At 43.8% G+C, this 14305-nt stretch overlaps 4 protein-coding genes across 4 annotated transcripts; 2 read left to right on the top strand and 2 right to left on the bottom strand.

The window, feature by feature from the left end:
• Positions 1–132: 132 nt before the first annotated feature.
• Bfra_000536 (uncharacterized protein) lies at positions 133–2529 on the bottom strand (the record flags this gene model as incomplete). Its single annotated transcript, XM_037330982.1, has 1 exon — positions 133–2529. One exon carries the CDS (start codon positions 2527–2529, stop codon positions 133–135), a length of 2397 nt encoding a protein of 798 aa, XP_037197315.1.
• An 844-nt stretch (positions 2530–3373) lies between these two features.
• Positions 3374–4956, top strand: Bfra_000537 (putative mfs transporter protein; the record flags this gene model as incomplete). Its single annotated transcript, XM_037330983.1, has 4 exons — positions 3374–3750; positions 3805–4275; positions 4330–4471; positions 4528–4956. The coding sequence occupies 4 exons, from the start codon at positions 3374–3376 to the stop codon at positions 4954–4956; spliced, it is 1419 nt and encodes a 472-aa protein (XP_037197316.1).
• Positions 4957–6723: 1767 nt separating this feature from the next.
• On the bottom strand, positions 6724–7002 carry Bfra_000538 (uncharacterized protein; the record flags this gene model as incomplete). Its single annotated transcript, XM_037330984.1, has 2 exons — positions 6724–6898; positions 6935–7002. The coding sequence occupies 2 exons, from the start codon at positions 7000–7002 to the stop codon at positions 6724–6726; spliced, it is 243 nt and encodes an 80-aa protein (XP_037197317.1).
• A 2472-nt stretch (positions 7003–9474) lies between these two features.
• Positions 9475–11877, top strand: Bfra_000539 (putative fungal specific transcription factor domain-containing protein; the record flags this gene model as incomplete). The annotated part of the gene is made up of 2 exons (XM_037330985.1): positions 9475–9833; positions 9894–11877. 2 exons carry the CDS (start codon positions 9475–9477, stop codon positions 11875–11877), a joined length of 2343 nt encoding a protein of 780 aa, XP_037197318.1.
• Positions 11878–14305: the final 2428 nt, after the last annotated feature.

Consider the following 14305-nt stretch of genomic DNA (forward strand, 5'->3'; position numbering starts at 1 on the left):
CTGACAGACAAGTAAAAAATGGCCACAAGATGAAATATCGTGCATATTTGCTAACCCGTCAAAGATTTCTGCAGATCGTTCCACATGGCTATCTGTGTAATCTTTCATGTTCCCTATCTTTAAATGATTCCTTCATGAATTAGGCTTCTTTTTACGCCGTTCCAGTTCCTTGCGCCCTTTCTCAACATTCTGTATGAGCTTCTCAAAATGCTGGGAAGCTTGCTCAGCGCCTTTTCCACGGAATCGCTCTAGGTTTTCAGCGGCTTGGCTGGCAAGAGCTTGATCACGTTGGACTTCTTTCTGCAGCTCTGTGGTGTTGCGCGTAAAGCCGTTGATGAGATTGACCCCATTGCCGATAGAATCACCTGCAGAATTGGGAGATTTCCCCTGACTAATGACATCTTGCATTTTCTTCTGCTTCGCGACGGCTTGTTTGCCTGCAGTTTTAGCTTTAGCGGATTCTTTTACTGATGTGGATTTGGATTTGGAGGGACAGGGTTTGGGGCCAGATTTATCTTCAGAGATTTTTGCTTTGAAAGGTGAGTTAGTTGAACGGAGGCTACGAGCTGGAGTTAAGGTTGGCTTGGTGACCTTGCTAGCGGTGGCTTTGGGGGTAGGTGTTGGTGTTTTGGATTTATTTTTTGGTGCGGCTTTCTTTGTGGCTGCCCTTTTGATAGGTTGAGGCTTTGGCTTTGATATACGTGTGGCTCGTGATCGGGTGGACATTGTGTTGGCAAGGCGCGGGACATCAAAAGGGATGAAGTCTATAGAGGGTGATATGGGGCTAGATATAGAGTTATTGAGATTTCCAAACTCGGGAGGCGCTAATTTTGTAAATTGTGGGAAATTTGGATGCAGCTGGGGTAAGACTGGTTGTTGTGACGGAGCAATAGCTTTCTTTGAGGCTGAAGGTTTTTTATGATTCGGTTTCTTCGTAATAACTTTCTTCGTAACTCCATTCCGATTTTTATAAGATCGCCACCTTTTACTTTGCCCGAGTAAAGCTTCGACCTCCCATCCTTCGATTTTATTGAACCCCGCTAGCCAATCTCCAGACTCGACATCAACATTGCCCTCTTTGTCTACTACGACTATACCGACTTTGTCTTCTATTTTCTGTTCAACATTCTTGCCCTTTTTATTTCTCTCTTCGTCAGTGGGCGTGAATACTGTTGTCGTTGTTTTAACTATCTTTCCACCTGGCACAAGCATGGTTTTCTCCCGTGTCATTCTACTTTCTCTGATACCCTGGGGTTCTGGATCGCCAATCACCATGGCATCCTGAGCAGCCTGGTCCAGCCCGAAAGCCGCTTGGTGTGGAATATTTGCATCAGTAGGTTCGAAATCTGACATTGGATAGTAACCTATCATCGGGTTTGAAAGGTAGCCTGGTATTGAAGGAAAGTTTTGCTGCGACGCCATCCAATCAGCATACCAGTCTTGCTTCTCGGAGTCGAAGTCTCGTGTTTGTCCAGGTCCGAACCACGGTTCATATGATCCTAATGATTGTGGTGCTGTATGTACCTGCCCTGAAAACCTGTTTTGATTCCAATCCATTGAATGGGGCCAGTTTGCTGAAGCAGGGTCGGAATACTGTGTGATAGTCTGAGGATATTGCGGAAACCCTGCAGCTGGAACTGTAGATACGTTCTTAGATGGTGAAATACTAAGTCCCTCTCCATCGGCACGAAAACTGCGGCCAACATCAGCAACAGCACCGAGGTTGGTTTGGTCTACTGTTTTGATACTCCCCGAGGATGATAAAACTCCAGTTCCTGGTACTGTAGAACTATTTCGCGCCAGATTAAAACCAGATTGGTTTCTTGGACTCGTGTTGAAGCCATGCGGTCCCCCAAATCCTGGAGAGTATCTGAATCCCATAGCGGCATTGAAGCCCGGAGAAGGTTCCGTTCCACCGGATATACTCGCCCGCGGGTAAGTCGGATCTGGGAACTTTCCTTCCGCCAAGGAATTCAAACGTTGTTGTTTGTTGGCATCGAAGAGCTGGGAAGTTTGCTCTCCTCTGTCTTTCGAATAAGGTGGGGGAATAGCAATATGCCCTTTATCCAATATCGAGCATGATCTATCATGCTTGGATCTCGCAGATCTTGGCGACTTAGACTTTGGAGTTCCATTGACCAGCCCATTTCCCGAATTTGGTGAATAAAAAGCTGGAGACTTGGTGGAATCCCATTGAGAGAGCAAAGCTGCGGTGTTCTTACGAGAGCTTTCTGTGGAGAATGGATTAGGATAGGTTGCTTCTTGACGTATTATTTGATCATTGGGAGTAGATCTCGAGGGCTCTCTCGTAGTCACTGCTCGTCTTTTCCCTTTCACTTTGCGAGCCGGGTTTGTTTCTGAGGTGGATATTGTCTCAGGAACGGATTTCTTTGAACGACCTGGAACTTTCTTGATTGTTTGGGGCGTAGTCTTTGGAACAAGTTCAGGTGATGTCTTCGGTTTGTCTTTTGCTGCCCGGGGCAATCTCACTCTGGCGAGGGTAACATTTGTATCTTTTTTAGGTGCCATGATGATAACTCAGCTTGAGAATGTTGTAGGTTTTGACATGAGATCAAATGAAGATATCAATTTTCACAACAAAGATATCTTCGGCATGCAGTTTCCGCATTGGACTATGTCTCACAAAGAGAATCGCCCCTTACTGAAAGGTAACTGATAATATGCCCAAGGCCAAGGACTCCCTCGAATCTACGCTTGTAGAATAAAATGGCCATGTCAAAGCTACGCCATTCTTGTTGTTGGACATTTGGAAGCAAGGCTCCCATCATCGTGATTTACAAACCGCGATTTCCATTTTCCACACAAGTAGCTCATGAGATAATCTGCCTTGCCTGTTTTCATGATGTTGTAAGTTAAGCTCAATTGATGAGGTGTTTTCATATCTGTCAATGGGTACATTGACCGTAAAGAATTGTTCACCGGTCGTGGATGAATTGTAGTTGTCTCGCGGTTGTCAATCTTAACCTTATCAGACGATGGTGCTAGGATGTCGACATCGCTATCAATGATGGACCCCTAATAACTCTCTTAAATCCAGGCTTCAGTCTCGAAATGAGGAGAGAAAATTATTCCCATCCCGTTCCTTAATTAGTATAAATAGCTGCAACTGGGTTTCGTTTGAAATTCTATTGTATCTCAGCTAAGTATTGGAGACATAAAAATACTCTCATTTCTATTTTCATTTCCATTGCCATTATCGTTTCTTGTTGCTTCTTTTCTTGTATCCTTCGATCTGCAGTCAGAATTTAGATACATGAAGTTTCACATTGACTCTTCCACAGTCCAAAGATCCGGAATCTCAAGCTCCCCTCCAGACCTTCGTTCACAACCGGCACAGGTACTGTAATTCACAATGGTTTTGAGATACTTCCATCATTTCATCGCTGAGGTGGGCCTCATCACTCTCTACAAATCACCCCTCGATACAAAACTTCTATGCCTTCAACGCTTCACCCGAATGTTTGCATATGCCACAGCTACCCTCATTCTCGTTGAATATCTATCTATACTTCAAATTTCCAAGACGAAGATAGGGGTCTTCATGACCTTAACATTGGTTGGCGATACATTGATTAGCTTTGTTCTTACATTATTCGCAGATGCGCTGGGAAGGAAATCTATATTGGCGGTGGGCTCAGGGTTAATGATGGGGAGCGGCATTGTTTTTGCGACTTGTGAGAACTATTGGGTTCTACTTGCTGCTGCTGTTTTGGGAGTTATCAGTCCCAGGTATGATACAGCCTAATTTGTCGCCGTTCAGAGTTGCTGATATCACGTTCAAAGTGGAAATGAAATAGGTCCTTTCAGAGCAATCGAAGAATCCACTCTTGCACAACTTACCCCCGCATCAAATCGAAGCGACATATATGCGTGGTATTCGTTGATAGGAACAGCGGGTCAGGCGTTTGGATTTGTTATTTCTGGTTGGGTCATCAATTACTTGAGGAATGAGTGTGGCTGGACTGATGTCTCTACATATCGAGCTGTATTTTGGAGCTACGCGCTATTCGGATTCATTAAATTTCTACTTTCAGTAGGACTAAGTCAAGCAGTGGAGATTGAGGAAAAATACTCACCGGTCGAGGATCCGGAAATTGCTCCATTGTTGGGCGACGGAGTTGAAGAGGTGGTTGCTACGAAAAAAGGTTATTTTGTCTCAAAGTTGCCCGATATAAGTAAGGAGAGCAGAGTCATCGTGTTAAATCTTTGCCTCTTGCTGGGGCTTGATTCTTTTGCGTCCGGTCTTGTACCGCTGTGAGTCTGATTCCATTCTACACGTGCCCTGTTAAGCTAATTAGAGGAACACAGCTCATGGGTGACCTATTTCTTCCATGAGAAGTTTGGCATCGAAGAAGGGAAATTGGGCTCTCTTTTCTTCACCACAAGTATCATATCAGCTTGCTCAATGCTAGTTGCTTCATCTTTAGCAAAACGTTTTGGAAATGTCAAGGTAATCTTTCAACTCCTCTCACGATGCAGTTGTTTCTAACACAGTACCTCCAACAGACAATGGCATTTACTCATCTTCCCTCCACTATCTTTCTCGCTCTGATCCCCGTACCTTCTAGCCTTCCCTTTGCGATAATCTTTCTCATACTCCGGCACTCCACATCATCTATGGACGGAGTACCGCGTGCTGCCTTTATCGCTGCAGTCGTACATTCCCACGAACGCACTGCGGTCATGGGACTTCTGAATGTCGTTAAGACGTCTGCGCAAAGTCTTGGCCCAGTAATCACGGGCGTGTTGGCTGGACAAAATCTTTTCTGGGTTGTATTTGTCTCCGCTGGAATCCTTAAAGCCTTCTATGATCTAGGGCTACTGGCTATTTTTGCCGGTCATCAGACTCACGATGATAAAGCAGAGGAGGAGAGGAGATTGCTAGAAGCGGAAGCAAGAGCGGTTGCAGAGAGAAGTGCAAACGTTGACTCCTAGATGACATATGGCGTTAAGACCTAATAAGAGATGGCCAGAGATAATACCAATTTTATTTTAGTTAGATATACAATGATGGATTATATTGGTGGCTTACCAGTCATTGTCTGGATCTATGAAAAAGAATTAATTTGACTGATTTTATAGATTTCAACCATCGAAATCTTGGGACCTTTTGGAAACTGCCTGTGAACATAACCCCGCGTCTGATACATCCCGTTTGCCCTCTGCTCCAACCAAACTACGGGAATCCCTTTAACGCGATGACAATGAAGTCAGACTTGATTTTCCTCATCTCAAAGACATCAGAGCTGAGACAAACGCAACCCCTTCATTAGGCTGCTTCTTCATAACTTAACTTCTCGTAAAAACGTTTTTTGGGGGGAGTTCTGTTGAAGTCTCACAACCAACAAATTCTGATGGTTTTGGAGCCCCCCCCTTTTGATCTATCGCTGTGATATTGAGCGTGGTACATGTGTAGTATTGCTCTGAAGATATTGTAAATGCACTTAGAAAGTTTTTATAGATAGAGATTAATACTAACTACCTTCCTACCCTCTGTATTTCCAAACTCCCTCATTTTCCATTGGCATTCATAGTTTTTTTTTTTGACGAAATTGAGTAATACTTTCGAAATCTCGTTTTAGTACTAAAGCCCCCCTTACCTTTGCTCGATTATCTGTTGAGATGCTCGCTTCTGACACTTTGAGATCCCTTCTACATCGAATGAATACTCGAGATTGTCGCGTGAGGTGAAGCAGACCTGATTTGCATAATTTGATCGATTGTATTGATTTACTTACCGTCTCGTAATATGGAATCATAAAAATACCACAGCAAGCAATAAGATATGGAAGACGTCAATCTGAGTATCCAACGTCAAGGACACCGGTATGATAAGATTGAAGAGATGTCATCATGCGATTGATCCCATCCATAAAAGAGTAAGCGAAGAATGGCGAAAAGGGGCAGGAGCGGCCACTAGCGCTCCTCTGAAATATTCTTTGATCCATTACTTCACATCTTCTTCACCTTTACCTGTGTTTTATACAGCGGAATAAAGGGCCAGGATATTGAGGCAATCCCAATATATTCGGAGGGTAGAGAGTTGAGCTCGTTCTCAAGACTGTCCTCGAGATACGAGCAATCTCTACAGGATATACATATACGAATATCCAACCCCCTGGGGGGTTTTGCACTTTACAATTGATCATCTCGCAGAAGACATCGAAAGATTCCAACCTGGTAGCCGAAAAATGCTTTGAAGCCCACCCCTCGAATTGTTCCGTCATGTTTCAACTGCCAGGCGCGCTAGAGGCTTTGCAGGACTAGATTGATTTTCGAGAACCTCTTGGTGCAAATGATATGATCAATAGGTCTTGGCTTCAAGTGTTGTACAATATGACGTGCATAAATGAGAGAATCGAAAAGAAGCAGTAGAAAGATTTAGTAACCCTCTGTCGTTGCCTTTTGAATGTCGCCTCACGTCGTCCTGTTCAGGGGGAATACTCTTGCTGCTCATCTTGATCCTTAAGGATCTACAGTGCTCACGATGTCGTTTCATTTAAGACTCCGAGTCAAGTTCTAATGCTGTGTTTGTGGAACGATAAGAGACTGCTTATCGTGGTTCATGCGTGATTCACGAATGCGGGGTACAATACTTGTCGCCCCGCTGTTGACTTTTCTTGAATCTTGATATTCTTGATATTCTTGATATCTGAGAGCATGGAGCAACGAATGAGATCCTTTTAATTTCGTGTTGACAGTTCATTCTCGAAAGCGTTCCGGAGGTCTCCGGTACAATAAGCCAGCTGCTCGGAGGTATTTCATCCACAGTTGGGCAGCGGTGATGGCCACCAGCAACGCAGCAAAGCTGCCGACAAAGCTTGGTGATGTTACACGTCTTTCATGTAATACACCACTGGATTTTCCTTTTGAATGCCTAACTCTTACCTAAAATACCACTACCATAGCATACCGCCTTTTCTCCACGAAAACTTCGATTTTCTCCCACGCGCAATTTCCGAAATCGACTGTCAGTGACATTCGGTTTCAATCAATGAGGTAAGAGATTGATATGTACCGTCAGCATGCAGCAATGCAACAGCAATGAAAGAACATAATCTTTGTAGAAGCTCACCGCCTTATCCCCAATAGCCATTCGGCGTTTGGCTTTTTCCAGGACTCTCTTAGATACTCCGATCACGCATGTTGTTATGACTGCAAATCTGGATATCGCACACACCCCATAATCCCACTTTCTTCACAATCAAGCCACCCGAATTATGTGACACAAAACAATTTCAAAGTGCAATTCGGATGTGCGTCAATCTCGGAATTACATAACAATTCAACCACCCACGAAAAGGGCCCTGAGAGTTTTCCTCACACATTGGCAATTCAACGTGCTGGATTAGCATGGAGTAGGAACTGCTGGAAAGATGGATGGAAGTTTAACTGATGTATGACCAATAGCTACCGGGGTTTGGAGGGTTTGGGAGGTTTCTTTTAGCAATAATCATGCACTAGAGGGGTCGTGTGTTGTGGGGTTAGAAGATCATGTTTAGATTAGATCATTAGATATCAACATCATTGCTTGGATCTGGATAGATATGTACGTATGGAGCCCATGCTGCCGCTATACCTACACAATACTCTGCAAAGATACCTTTGATTATGCCTTGGCTAAGTGGCTGAGCAACTTAGCATATGTATAAAGTCAGGATAGCATCATAATTTGGGTAGCCGAAAGGGGGGCTGCAGCAACAAGGATCCAAGAGATAGGATGTTTGAGAGACGATAAGGAAATGTCGTACGTTGAGTGGTTGAAATGTCGAAATAGATAAATAGATTGAGAAATCGATGGGATGTATGGGATGTTACAAACTCCATAAGTTTTAAGTAATTCTTCACATGTATCCAATGAAAGGTTTTGCGTTTCAAAAAATTACGTATAAGATATGGTGATTGGTTGCATCCACGTGGATAGCTCATTGAAGATGCATATTCATACATATTCTGGTGTCATTAAAACTATGTTCTAAGTATGTCTAGGACGTTAAGTTGATCAAAGCGTAAGCATTGAAAAGAGTCAACCCGACTCAAACGAGGTCTGCTCGAGTAGGGGAAGTCGGAAAGCTTCCAATCTCTGTGTAGCTTTTCCAAGATTGATGACCAAATATTAGCCAACAGCCAGGGAAATGCTCATCGTCTACGTTGCAGACTAGACGAATTATCAAAAACTTACCAAACCTACGTAGGTTACCGTTACCCAAATTCTTCTAGGGTTGGATGTGGATGTGCCCCCATCGTACCGGCAATGCAGATGCGAGGTACGGATTAGTAGATTAATGTAAAAATAATTATTTCTGTTTGATAGAGATATCGGTCGGATCTTATATTGGTCCCTTCGCCTTATCTTGCAGCATGAAAAAAAGGACGCCAAAGCTACGTCTTTAAAACATGGGAGAACGTGTTGACAACGCGGGATTAACTAGCTATTTGTCCTGCTAATCATTTAACTTACTCACTTACTCAGTTACTCTTATTATTACCATCTAGTTTGGTAACAGTTCGGCCAATATCATCCGAATTCTGGGCTTCTCTTACGAAAGTACTGTTTCTAGTAAATGCAGATCTAGCTTTCATCTCTCCATATCTCCTAAGCTTCTAATCTCCTTTCCTTTCCTTTCTTCTCATTGAGTTCTTCTTACCAATATCATTCAGTGTTTCTGAACCCTAATACGCTCCCGTTGAATTTCTTTCCTCATCAATGACGTGGGAATCTATCCATCATCTCATCCTGCTTCAATCACTAGCTGGCACATGCAGTAGTGATAGTCACTGAATCTAGTCAGCAACTTTAACAATTCTCTTTAAGTTCCAGGCCAACCTGATTCTTTCGGACAAACAGGGAGAAGAAAACTCTGGAGTGAATAGAAGGCTTTTAATATTTACCATTATCAGTAAAATTATTCTGTTTGCGGTTGGTTTTACCATACCCAAGCTTTCTTCTTATCTACCCGTCCAACACAGACCGGGAACTTGCAGATTCGCAGTGCAGACGACACCACAATTTTCCCACTTCAAACTCCGATAAGCTCTTTTAAGTATATCCGGATTACGGGACCTCAGTAAACAAGAGATATTTGACAGGCAATAGAGTGGAGATACACATCGATAAGCGTATCTGATAATCCGTCCATCAAACCACTCACATCTTTTGGGGTATCATATCTTCTTCTATCTTGCTGGACTTCCCCTTTGAGGCAGCTTTATGCATTACTAGACTGTTCCTATACGCTATCATATTCTCGGCCATCCATCGCGCTTCTCCGAGAACAGGGGACTACGCCAAAAATCCCGTTTCTCATCCATCTTCCCTGGCAGCTGCAGTATCGGCGGTATCAACCCCAGGGTCTAGAGCAGGTCATCGGGTTCACACAGACTTACGGAACCTGGTCGTTGACGATCTCGGCGGAGATTGTTCCACTAGAATCTTATTACACAGTGGCCATCATGTCGACTCCAACTTCTATAGCACGTACTGCCCCAATTGCCATTGCTTCCAAGAAACCTCATCTAGATACAATTCTCGACACTCCCAACAATTCATCAAACGGCAGAGATATCTCTAGTTTGTCAACGAGTATGAGTAGTGTGGCATCGATGGATCTAGGAAATAACATGAGAAGTCGAAAGGATAGACCGTGTGATGCTTGTAGGAGGAGGAAGAGTAGATGTGTGATCAATGAGGGGCAGTCCACGTGTGTTCTTTGTCAATTTCATTCTCAGGATTGCACCTTCCTGTCAAGTCCGCAGCCTAGGAAGAGAAAATTGAATACGGATGGGAAGGAAGAATCCATCGCTAAAAGAAGGTGTGTGAAGTTATGTTTGATAATTTGTGTGCTCTTAAATCACGGCTGACAGGTTCGCAGATCTCCTGACAGGAATTTCGAAAGATCCAGACCCCACGAGGCTAGCATATCTAGTACCGGTGCTACCAATTCACTGACCGAGGATTTGGCAAATATTGGGGGCCCAACATTGTTAAAGCGAACATTGGGGTTACAGCATGATCGATTCAGTCAATATATTGGTCCAACTACAGATTTCGAGCCTTCACTCATTGATTTATCACCATTTGATCCACAAGATGAGAGTTTGTTATCGAGAGGAACATTAAGGAAAGTGAGCGATGTCGATACGTTTTTAATGCTTCCTGATCATACGACCCCCGGCCATGAACATCAAATTGATGATGTGGATGCGATTGAAGATCTGGTGGCGCCACACGGTCCCATACTGCTGGATTTATATTTCCGTATCATCCATCCAAACTTTCCCATCCTTCAGAAGAATGTATTTTGGGAGAAGTACAACAGATCTTACCGAGAATTTTCTCCACCTCTTTTGGCTGCCGTATACATTCTTGCGATCAATTGGTGGGACCACAGTGAAGAACTTGCACATCTGCCTAGGCCCGACCTCAAGGAACTGGAAAGATTAGCGAGAGTGACATTGTCAGATGCCATGAACAGACCCAAACTATCGACCGTGCAAGCCGGACTCTTACTATCCCAAGCCCCAGAAGGTGACCAATGGGCACCAACCGCACAACTCGTAGCAATTTCCCAAGAATTAGGTCTTCATCTCGACTGTTCAAATTGGAAAATCCCGCCATGGGAACGCGGACTCCGCAAACGTCTCGCTTGGGCATTATATATGCAAGATAAATGGGGATCGTTAGTGCATGGACGTCCGTCCCATATTTTCGCTACGAATTGGGCTGTTCTGCCCTTATCCCAGAATGATTTTCCGGATATCGAACATGATGAGACTAATGATGAGCAAAGTGCCGAACACGATCGCGGCAGACAACTTTTCTGTCAAATGATAGCCCTCTCTCTGATTCTCTCCGAAGTTTTAGACACCTTCTACACGCTATCTGCTATGTCTAATGTGGCCAATGCTGGAGCCCAAGGCACAGTACTTGTCCTTCAACTCGCGAAGCCCGTACAGCTCAAACTTAAAGATTGGTATTCGGCACTACCTGCCTGTCTCCGTATGGACGCTCCTCCCACCTCTTCGAAATTATCCTTATCCTCCACCGGCTTCCTGCATCTCGCGTATTTTGCGACGGAAATCACCCTTCATCGTCGCATCATCCGTTCCTTGACGCCTCCTCCGAATTCCTCGCATGCTCACATTAAAATCGAAGGACAATCGTCTCCTGCCCAGCCAGATCCTTACATCCAGCACATCTGCCGTAGCGCAGCAAAAACCCGCTTAATATCCGCCATGGATTTTGTGAATCGACTCACGACTAGTCATCTGAGGTCCTTCTGGTACTTCGCAAGTAAGACGAACTTTGCGCTGATAGGAACTTTTGGATCGTTGTTGTGGGCGACGGCGCCGGGCAGAGAGGAGGCTGAGTGGTATAGAAGGAGGTTGGGTGAATACAGGTGGACGCTAGGAGTCAGCTGTAAAGGAGGCGAGCTGACAAGATGGGCCATGGGTATGTTGGATACGAGTACAGGGTTATTAAAGGGACTGCCTGAGAAACCAGCTTTGAGTAGAGTGGGAAGTGTAGGAGAAGGGATGGAGGCAAATGGGGGCCCAAGAAGAGTGTCTGGCAACCCGTTAGGATTTGTAGGCGGAAGTCTACCCACTGGATTTGGAAGCATAGGAATGGGGATGGGACTTGGAGGCGGTACTGGATTTGGAATTGAGGGGACAGGAAGTAGGACTAATGGGAGAATAGCCACTGGTATTGATGAGGAAATGGCAGGGTTAGCAGAAAGCAGTGGGTTGGTAAGCCCAAGTACGAGTGTTAGTAGTAGTGAGGAGAGTAGAGGCGAACGCTACGATGGTTACATATTGCCTCATCCGAGGTTTGTGGACGAGAGGTATCAGGATTGATACGATTTTCTTTTTAAGGGAAGCGGGTTTAAAAAGAGCGCGGGCAGGGGTTATTTACGAAGTCATGAACATTTTGGTAATGCGAAGACGAAGACAAGATGGATGGATTTGCATAAGTGTGTTTGGTTTTGGTTTTACGAGGATATCCTGGTGTGCTTGCTTATTATAGATTGGACACCACATGCGACGTACATGCATTGAATCAAATAGCAATTCGTTTCTATATAACATTTCATTTCTTGCCTGTATCCTTGAACTCGTGATGGACAATTTGAAGCATCTGTGTATGGTGAATGGGAAGGTAAAACTGGCGTGAGGAAGTACGAGGTGAAAATAATGCTATTCTATCTTAAGAAAACCACAATTACCACATGACATGGAATATCATTCATATTTTCTTGTAAAAACTTGGGGAGATTACAACCCTCGATTATCATAAGCGTGTATGTGTATGTATGTATATATCCATGTATTAGTCAGTGTAGCTGGAGTGTACGGGGAGAAGAGAAGGAAGGGAGGGGGGTGAATCTGGCTTTCAACTTGCGGGGAAGAAAAAAATCTGGCGTAGGGTTCAGAGAAAATAGAGTGAACATGCTAATAGCATGTCGACGATGAGTTTACACAAGGGGGTGAAGCACTATAGGTGTTTTTATGGATGTATCACATTTTTGATGTAGTTTAAAAAGTGCCTAAAGATATCTTATTCTGATCGATTCTCTAGACGCGTTCTTGTATCCCCTTCATTGAATTCCATAAGCGAGAACAAAGGGGAATTGACGATATCGCGAATCTCCTTAAGCTTAATTGGCGACAAGGTATTGCAGGAGATCCCCATTTAAGCTGAATAATAGTCGATTTATCGTTTGGTTGAAATCAATTCGGGTTGAGTAGCGAATTTGTAACCCTACTAGTTTAGGAATGCAATATGCCATTACTTAACAACGAAAGATCATGTGGTCATGGCATAGACAAGAAGAACTGCAGATTTTATCTCTCGATGTTCAAAGTATTTCTGATACGCGATGTCCTCTCTCTCAACGCAGTTGTACTGGATATTACACGCCTTTGCAAGCAGATCATTCTAACCATATTTGCGTACCACTAGGCATTCTATGTTATTGGATTTGTTCAGATATATTTAGACAATGCAACTGCAATGGCATAGCTGGGATAGAAATAGAAAGAACTTATCTGCGGGTGAGAAAATGGGACGCACTTGCCCTCCGTAAGAAGGTTAGAGCACGAGGAGAAGATTACATATGTGCTCGTATCAACATGGTTGCTTACGATTCGTGCACAATTCCTAGCGTTTCTTTTCCGAATTCCTAACTCCTGGGGTCATTGGCCGGACGTATCTTAAAGAAGTGTAGCTCCGGAGGATTCGAACGAGCAAACAAATGAGTTGTTCATGAGGTTGCGTGCTGGGCTGAATCAAAAAAATGGCTTTCCATCTTCCAAAAAATGCCTCCTTGTCTGGCAATACCGGCGCATCAAACGGGCGACGCCAGATATTGACTGACTGGGGTGACGGGTCGCAGACACTGGCGCTCCCCGGAAGTCCACTAATTGTTTCTGCCCTGATCGTGCGGGCTAGAACTTTTCCAGAAGTCTGACGGTACCCTGATTTGGACATGGTAGAGATGTGGAGATCAATTTAGACCATCCCCATACTCCGTAATGGAGGACTAGTTATGATATTTTTCACTATCCTCCTCTAAATCCTCCAAAATATAAAATGGTATCCACCACATTGAATCTGGTGAGAGCAATTATTTAGTAAAAGAAAGCCAAAAATGCCGGAGACCAAGCATATTCCTGGGGAAAGGTAGCTCTTGTGACCATGAATTCGGAACCAATCAAGAGCCATTCTGCTTGTCATTCGCTACCACTTGTCAAAGTCAGCCATGTCAACAGGGTGGAGATTGAAGCTTTAGCAATTGGATCCGATGTTATTAGTTTTGGCAGAGACTCGAAATTAAAGTTGGTGGGATAGCTTTGAAATGAAATCAGTACAAAATGCACAACACGATTGGAAAGATGTACAGACTTACAAGTTGGTATGTCTGGTTAGGTCTGATTCGAAGTGATTTGGAAGAGGGAGCTACAACCTACTCCGCAGGGCCTGGGGCAATATGATATCGGTATTGTTATCACATATTGATTGATTTGGCATATATTTGGCATGGATTTAGCAAGGATGTGCCGCACATCTAAGGGTGTGCATAAAGGAGTAGACACTTGACAGATATGTAGATTCGACACTTCTTGAAGACTCTAGATATTATTGAACTTGATATGAGAAAGTTATTCTGAGAGTTAGAGTTCGTTTTTATTAGAAAAGAAGATTTCGAAAATCTAGAGATCTTATCGTCATGAATTACTAGTTTGCATATGTAGCTTTGAGTTAAATAGTTAAAGTTTGGTTTTC

Source organism: Botrytis fragariae, assembly GCF_013461495.1.
Source record: "Botrytis fragariae strain BVB16 chromosome Unknown tig00000001, whole genome shotgun sequence".
In the NCBI taxonomy this organism is placed as follows: domain Eukaryota; kingdom Fungi; phylum Ascomycota; class Leotiomycetes; order Helotiales; family Sclerotiniaceae; genus Botrytis; species Botrytis fragariae.